Source organism: Musa acuminata, chromosome BXJ1-10, assembly GCF_036884655.1.
Source record: "Musa acuminata AAA Group cultivar baxijiao chromosome BXJ1-10, Cavendish_Baxijiao_AAA, whole genome shotgun sequence".
Classification (NCBI taxonomy): domain Eukaryota; kingdom Viridiplantae; phylum Streptophyta; class Magnoliopsida; order Zingiberales; family Musaceae; genus Musa; species Musa acuminata.
The window spans coordinates 31,308,419-31,316,677 of NC_088336.1; the positions used below are offsets into that span (position 1 = coordinate 31,308,419).

The window sequence follows — 8,259 nt, forward strand, 5'->3', positions numbered from 1 at the left end:
TTACTATTATTGTCGGATGATGATATTTTATAGTTGGATTTGATCATGTTATTGTCAAGAAACTCTTCTTGGTCAACTTTTATCATGTCATTGCTAGATTTGACTATATCATTGTCAACACAGATGTTTTACGACTTGGGGTATTAGCTTGCGTGATGGACAAGACAGTTAAGATACTAGTAATTTGATATGTCATTTATCATTTTAGTTTCTTGTAAGTCGTAATTGTTATTGTTTGCATTATGCATAATCCAATTTAATTTAGTTTATGATGATTCGTGATTATTGCTTGATGTGATCAAAATGCTCTATGTTGATATTCAATCAAATTGTAAGCTCGACGATCAATCATTAATAGTTAATTTATGATTGTCATGTCACTTTTCTTTTATTTTTAACTTAGCCTCAAGCATGGATCTTGCTGGAAGCTTCTCTTGTGTCTTTCACAAAAGAAAAGGCAAGAAGAAGGTTGGTGAATCTTCTTAGACTATAGAGGGAGAACAACAACAGAGGAAGCAATCAAGAAAACAATCGAGAGTCTCCATGCAACCTTGGATTGGCCACCCCTCCATGCATGAGGTGAAGAGGCAGGCCATGACGCCAGCAGTCCATGGCAAGTGTCTGATGGACCAACCGCACACCCATTAGAGGAAGGTGAGGAGCAGCTCTATAGCTCTCGAGCAGCAACAAATCAAGCTTCCCCCACCTCTCCTAGGGGAAGTGTCCGGATGCCTAATGCACCCATGCCGCCATCGAGGAGGCACCCGATAGATAGCGCCTCGTGCTTAGATTTCCCTTTATGACCTTGTTCTATGCTTAGAACACCAAGTCATTATTAGGTAAAGCCCACAAGCAAAAGGTCATGAGAAGTGCTTCTGTTCCAAAGTGTAGCACATCTAGTATTTGTTTGATCTTTATTAACGTATGTTCCTTTGGTTACAGGGGCACCACATCATGATTGTGGTGTACAATCGAGCCCCTAATTCTTTGACTGCCATGTCAATAATTTTGAGGGAGCGAGACGTGCTCTAGAATAAATTGGGTGAGGCTGATTGACATATGGGGGAGATGACTTGACTACAAGCTCAATTGGAGGAGTCACAGTTGGTGAGCCTATTGGCGATGCAACATTGATAGAAAGCAAGCGATGACTGCTAGAGGAATCCCATAAGTTGGTGATGGTTCAAAGGATTCAAGAATATGAACAACTAATGTTCTAAAATCATAGGACTTACTATAGTTTTGTATAGTGAACTTGGTTGAAGTGATGAGTTAATCCATAATCGATCATTATTCAATCATAAAATCATCGGATGTTATAATCATCTCTTGTAACTTCAACATCAAAAGTCATCAATTGACGTGTCCAAATGATTAAGCATATTTGTTAGTATTAGTTAAGCATCAAAGCCCAGAAAGCAATGTATCGTCGAGTTGTCCGCTTGATACAAAATGCTACTTTCTCTCGCACCAGTCTTTGTAATGACAAATAATAAGATCTCGACACTTTTCCACAAGGATAAATGGTCATTACATTACATACCAGCTGTATCTACAAACAAAGTTTCCTTCCCTCCTGCGTCACATCTCTCTCTACAAACAAATTTTCCTTCTCCTGCCGAATTACATTACAACACTTGACCAGCAACAATTCTCCACTGCCACCTCTTTATCCATAAATGGACATTCGAATCAGTCCAATCTAGTCTATAAACCACATTTCTTGAAATTGAACTGACCACGACAATTAAACTGTTCCAGAATCTGCATGACCATAGGAATGTAAAACTTGAAACGCAGAACCGTGTAACATCGTCGTATCGGTGGAGATGGTAAAGACCAAAAGGGCATATGAAAACTTTTAATGTGGGCCACAAGGGATAACCAGACCAATCCCTCTGATTCCATTGATAGAGAATGGATAACCAGATTCTCCACGGTTTGTCAACTCTGAGCCCCACAGTAGCATTTGTTAGCTGCAGATTCCTTGAGGCCGCAAACAAAATCTGAAATAGTATTGCCTTATTCTGCTTATGCTGGATTCTTCTGATTACGAACTTTTAACAAGTCTTGCTCAGGTTTTTTTTGGGTACTCAAAAACAATCCCTTCTGCCACACTTCTTGCCCGTGCATGTCCATATAACTTGTCTAAAATAGCTAAGGAGAAATCCATCACGGTCCCAAGGCCTCTGCTAGTGATGGTCTTCCCATCAATTACAACTCCAACTCCCTCAGCGACTTGGCCGGTCAGCTTTCCGATAGAAGCGGGATGAGCTGTCGCTATTTTATCCTGTTTAGCATAAACAATCAGGTGAATTGAACTCTAGAATTTAGAGAACAGATTTTCTAACCCAAAAAATATCACCTTGAGCAAGCCATGCTTGTGCAATATAGTTGGAGACGAGCATATCCCACCATATCCTCTTCCTGCTTCCATTTGTTCTCGAAGTAATTTCTTCAGAATTCTAGATTTCTGCAGCCTCTCAACTCCAGCAGTTCCTCCCTGTGCTTTTTATAAATATAAGCTTCTTAAGAATCTTTATCATGAGAAACATTTCATGTACCAAAGAATTATCATAGGTATAGCACCTTTACTCCTGAAAAATCAAGAAAATATGACTGAAAGTTAAAGTTATAAACCAGACAATTGGCTTGGGTCAGTTCGCTTAGATTGCCCGTCCCTTAACCTGTTCTCATTCCAAATTCAGACAGGTCGGCTCTTTTTATTTTTAACCAAGCCAAAGCCAATGCCAAACCCACACAAGTTCAATGTTGGGGTCGGATCCAACCCTAGTTTATTCCCCACCTGCAGCCCTCTGCTATATTCACACTCATGAACAAGATCAGTAGTCAAAACAACTATTGTCACCTTTTTTTTGTGCGCATGTGTTTGTTGAGGCAAATATGGTAAGACACATTAACTTATTCATTTGCCCCCTTTTTGAAGTCAGTAGCAATTTCAATGACTAAACTAGATAGCCACTTCACTCAAATGACATATCTCTAGTCATATTATATATGAATTCATTGAACACTAAGTTATCTAACAACACCAACTTGATAAAATAAAAGATGCAATGATTTTACATGTGTGAAATATATTTGGGCTCCCGTTTGTTTTAGCTTGTCCACATGTCAACCATAATTTTTTTAACTATCAGTAATTACAGGCGAATATCATATGAAGTTGAAATCCAGTGCAAACAGTATGCTAAGGTGGCTCCACAAGTTGCAAGAATAAGTCATAATGATCCAAGAATTTCAGAGCACAGCATAAAGTAACCTTTAACTTACAGGAAGAATGATCAGATCATATGTCGACTTAGAAGCATCCATGATAGATGTGTCTGCAATTATCTTTGTCTTTTGGGATGCTATTATCTGTTTTGTCTTTTCAATTGAAGCAACCACAACATTCACCTTGGCTCGCCTCAAGATATCCACCAGCATTACCACTTCCATCTCTTCGGAGCCATTAGCAATTGGAACAAGAACCTATATGGTAAAGAGTGGTACAAATGAATTTTACTATTTCTAAATCGAATGTGGTTTGCATAGGCACAAAGCAACACTCATAGTGACAGCATTCCATAACATATGTTATTCTGTACTTAACAAAAGAAAAGGGATGACATGCTAGTTGAACATCTTTGAAAGATGAATATAATGACAGTTTAATCTATGATGCTTACACTAGGAAGAAAAAGGAAAATAGAAAGGAAAAAACAAAAAAAGATCATCAAACACCATTGAGGCCCAAAAATATTCACACCACATCTAAAATATCCTGCAATCAACACAGTCTAGTCTTTCACTACATGTCATAATATCAAGAAAGTTGATGACATAGAAACCATGATTAATTAATTCAGTCAATGTGTACTAAAGGCATGATATATGATAGCTCATGATATATCATTGCTCACATTGAAGTTGAGTAGAAATGCATAAGCCTGATTCAAGGTGAAATCTGAATATACTTATGGCTGGCTCGGCCTTGTATGTGTCAGGATAGAACCTAAGGTACAATAATGCCAAGTGACTGTGTGGCATGAAAACATTTTACACGATGGCCTATATCAGTTGAGATAAAATGACTATAGCATGAAAACATTTTACATGATGGCCTGTATCAGTTGTGATAAAATGGCTGCATAGAATGCAAACATTTTATGTGATGGTCTATATCAGTTGTGATAAAATATATTTACGGATCATGATGAAGATCATCACAGCAAATAATATACTCAAATGTTCAGGCTCATAAAAGGAGAACTTAACCAAGTTTGAGCTTAATAACTAAATCATGAAGAAATGAAGCCTTGATCAAGCTTGGCTCCTTTATGAGCGAAACCTTGAAAAGACCAACCAATGATCAGTATTTTGCAAATTGAACCAAGCCTTATAGTAAAAACCAAGCTTCCATATGAATCAGACAAGTGATAACATGGTGACTTGTTGTGGTGCAAATCAACCTACGTGCCACAAGGCATCCCATACATGTAAGAAGCATCTTTAACAACACTTCCTGTGTCTACACCGCCATACAGTTGCCCCTATTCACAAACATGACAGACTAATTTTATTCATCTAAACATTCTCTGTGACTAGATATTAACATATTACAATCATTTTTAGTTGTAGCTAAAATTTAGAATAACTTGGACTAAGACTAAGTTTATGAACTTTCAAGATAAACTTCTATGATTATGATATATGTTATTTGCTAATGATATTGTTCAACTTGATAAAAGTTAAGTTCGGATTGATCTAAAATTAAGCAATAGGGACAAATGTTAAAAACTAAGAACTACGAATCTAAGATCAAGACTAAAACTGAATGTATGAAGTGGAACCTTAGTGATGTTAAGAGAAGAATTGAAAATATAGTTAGACAGAAAAAATGTCCCTGAAAGTCAAAATTATAGATATCTTGGATCTATCATCAGAGGAATTGCCAGTATCCACTTCTCAGCAACCTCATATAAAGATAACATAAGCAATCATCAAGGAGTACATAGCTGTGATGTCAAGAAAAGAAACAAAAAAAATAAAAGTGCAGAGGGAGACATGATGAGAACATGATAACTACTTACATCAGGGGTTTGATCAAAGAACCATTCAACTTTGTTGTGCTCTTCCTTTCTCTGACAGCAACCATGTGCTGGGACCAGCTGCACATGCAAGGGTAAGAAGCATCGCCATGCCAGGAATAAAATGCTAAATATGCAAGAACAAATAAATTGATCATCAAGCATAAAAAAAACCTAATGTTAAAGAGCATATACAATATCATTAATTGCTCTTATCACTCCATATAAAATGTTACATAAAATAACTCAATAAAGTGCGAAAATGCAACACAAAATAGAAAGATCCCTAGTTCATATGAAGGCTTCAAGGTACACTCCCACATGAAAAGAAGCATCTCATAATCTGACTGACTGAGCAATCCCTTACTCGTATGAAGGCTTCAAAAGCACTCCCACATTAAAAGAAGTGTCATATAGCCTAACTGACTGAGCAATATCCGAAGCCCAGTACTAAAGTCTAGCTAGGCGAGAAAATGCAACTTAAAACAAGAGAAGTCAAGGCGATCTGACAAACATCTTACCAGTTTTCTTCCTATATCTTCTGCCACATCACCACCAAAGAGCTGTTCAACAAATGATAGAGCAAACTCAAAAGTTGTGCCAGGGCCACGACTGGTTGTGAGCTCCCCAGAGACTTGGATATTAGATTTCACTGCCCGGAAGGTAGGCAGCTTATCCATGAAGGCTGGATGGCAAGTTATCTTGCAATTCAAATCGACATCTATTACAGACCTGCCATTCTTATAATTTTATGATGTTAAACATTCTAAAGTTTTACCTGCTTTCTTTTATGTAGACCCCAGGGCATCAGAGTAACAGCGGGAGCAGCACATATGGCACCATATAACCTTTTCTCCCCTGCTTGTTTGATTGTAATCTTTCGAAGAACCTCACAATCTCTTAAGCGCACAGAGCCTGGCATTCCTCCCTGAAAATTCATTGCAGTGGGACTTCAGGTTGATGTAATTATACATTTTATATAATAATAGAACCGATAATGTGATCATATTAATTTTACATCTGTATTTAAGATTATCTCAAATGATAAGTTTAACTGTTGCTTAATAACTAATAAATTATGTTTAGACATTTTTGGATGATTAACAATAGCAAGCAGAAGATTCTGTATGCCCATAAAAAGTTCAAAATCAAAATTTTGAACTATTCTAAGATCGTTATTAGTATAGGATCAATGTATTCTATGAGAAAAATGTGTTTGTTTAACAATGCTCCTAATTTAATGGATACAAGAATACATAAGCCTTTAGAACCATTCTTTGTGTAGGGCAAACCTTGGTGCCACAATGAGGTTGCTCCTTCACCGCCTAGGTGACTAGGATTAAGGACATAAAAGCAGCTACTCTGATTGTAAATGTACAATTATGTATATTGACACTTGCTAGATCCCCACATTGAATGGAGACGTGTGCAATGGGCTGCACTTTTTACCAAAATCTCTTTCAAACGCACATACAAGTGAAACTTCACAATAGTAGTTGAGTCATCTCAATGTTATTACTTTATAATAGGTTCTAGAAGTTCTCCTCATACATGAACAAGACAAACCTAAGGTATATCGGTTTACAAACATAAGGTTCGGAGAAGACTCAAATCTCTCATGCAGTTTCACCTAGGATTAGGAACTAAAGATAGATGACATTGTCTTTTTTTCCTCCTCGAATCTTGATACTCTAATTCTTTTTTATTTTTCAAGACCAAACATTCTGAAATTACAAGTGTTATCAATATCTAAAGATAGCGAGGTCGGAACTTTTGGAGTTAAACTTACCTGTATATGATGCTTAAACTTTTCGTTGTTAGTTGGAGAGAAGAAAAAGATCCCAATGGTTACTATCATACTCATTGAGTTCAAAGTTTAGAGGAAATAAATATTGGAACAACAACCCTTGTCCCAGTTTCAAATAATCGTATGATCAAGAAGCCATAAGATACCGACATCATACTAACCGGCAGCGCCACAAGATCGAACACCTCGTCGGCACACGCATCGATGCCAACATCTGCCACCAGCTTGGTACCCGAGGAGGCCTCCACCACAAGATCCGTCTCGACAGAAGCCATGAGAACATCGGCGCCGGCTCGACGGAGAACGTCCACAAGTATGACGGCTTCCATCTCCTCCGTGCCCATCCCGATGGGAACAAGAACCTTTCGCCACCGAGAAGAAGAAGAACATAAGCTTACAGCGTTAGGGTTTCCATGGAAAAAGAAGAATTGCGCAGAGAAGCAAGAAGGTAGGCAAGGACCTTCTTCTTCAGAGAAGGGGAAGGAGAAGTTGGGGCGGCGATGCTGAGGGGGATCGCTCCAGTCGCCGGCGCTCGAGCGGAGGCCGCGACCGGCCGCGGAGCTCGAAGGGAGAGCGGCACGTGGTTTAATTGTGGGATTGCCATGGCGACCATCATGGCTTTGAGGGGATGATCGACAGAGGGGTCGTCTCGCACGCACGCGGGATAGAGTTTGGGTTTTATTCAACAAGATAGCTAACACAAATCCTATTAATTAATTTAATTGATGATTCAGTAATTATGTTAGGAACTATATATACATATATATATATATATATAATTATTTATAAATATTTTTATGTCTAAGAATTCTATATCAACATCTTCCAATACAAGTAAATCCTTCTCGTTATTGAAGGTCAATGATAAGTGGGACAATCAACCATCGATGACGAGTTTGAGTCACTCTCGCTCTTGTCACATATTAATCTTTTGAAACGCGAACCCTCTATCGATATCTTCAAATAGACACAATCTTATTTGATTCGAACTTTATTTAGTCTAACTAGCCGTCTCAAGTACCTTGAGATAATCTCATCGAATAACAATCAAAGCGATATGACTTTCCTCTAAGTTAATAATAATTAGGAAGATAAGACATTTAAAATAAAATATGATTAATTAGAAGATTTGACACTGATTAATGTTTTTTTGCTTGTTAATCAAAAGGTAAAGTACAAAGGATTAAAAAAAAAAGGTATTGTTGGACGAGTAACAATAAAGAGGGAGGGGGTCATTAGATATTTTCTTTTAGGGTAAATATTGATTTTTTTTACTTATTAAATAAATGATTTTTTTTTAACGTTACAGTACTTGACTTGAACTCAAGTACGTTTGCGCTGCTTTCGTGATCTGATAGA

At 37.6% G+C, this 8,259-nt stretch overlaps 1 protein-coding gene across 1 annotated transcript; it reads right to left on the minus strand.

Moving 5' to 3' along the window:
* Positions 1-1,507: 1,507 nt before the first annotated feature.
* On the minus strand, positions 1,508-7,583 carry LOC135596180 (protein DJ-1 homolog C-like). The gene is made up of 8 exons (XM_065088131.1): positions 7,361-7,583; positions 7,062-7,262; positions 5,872-6,021; positions 5,615-5,794; positions 5,097-5,174; positions 3,295-3,495; positions 2,366-2,503; positions 1,508-2,290 (listed from the first exon to the last, which is right to left on the minus strand). Exons 1-8 carry the CDS (start codon positions 7,514-7,516, stop codon positions 2,075-2,077), a joined length of 1,320 nt encoding a protein of 439 aa, XP_064944203.1. The 5' UTR covers positions 7,517-7,583; the 3' UTR covers positions 1,508-2,074.
* Between the last annotated feature and the right edge of the window lie 676 nt (positions 7,584-8,259).

Bases quoted from the DNA above. Each gene is read 5' to 3' on its own strand.
- LOC135596180 (XM_065088131.1), bottom strand. From the start codon at position 7,516: ATGATGGTCGCCATGGCAATCCCACAATTAAACCACGTGCCGCTCTCC. The intron at 7,263-7,360 runs GTCCTTGCCTAC...CGGTGGCGAAAG, and splicing joins CCCCTTCTCTGAAGAAGAAG to GTTCTTGTTCCCATCGGGAT. The intron at 5,175-5,614 runs GTAAGATGTTTG...TTGCATGTGCAG, and splicing joins AAGATATAGGAAGAAAACTG to CTGGTCCCAGCACATGGTTG.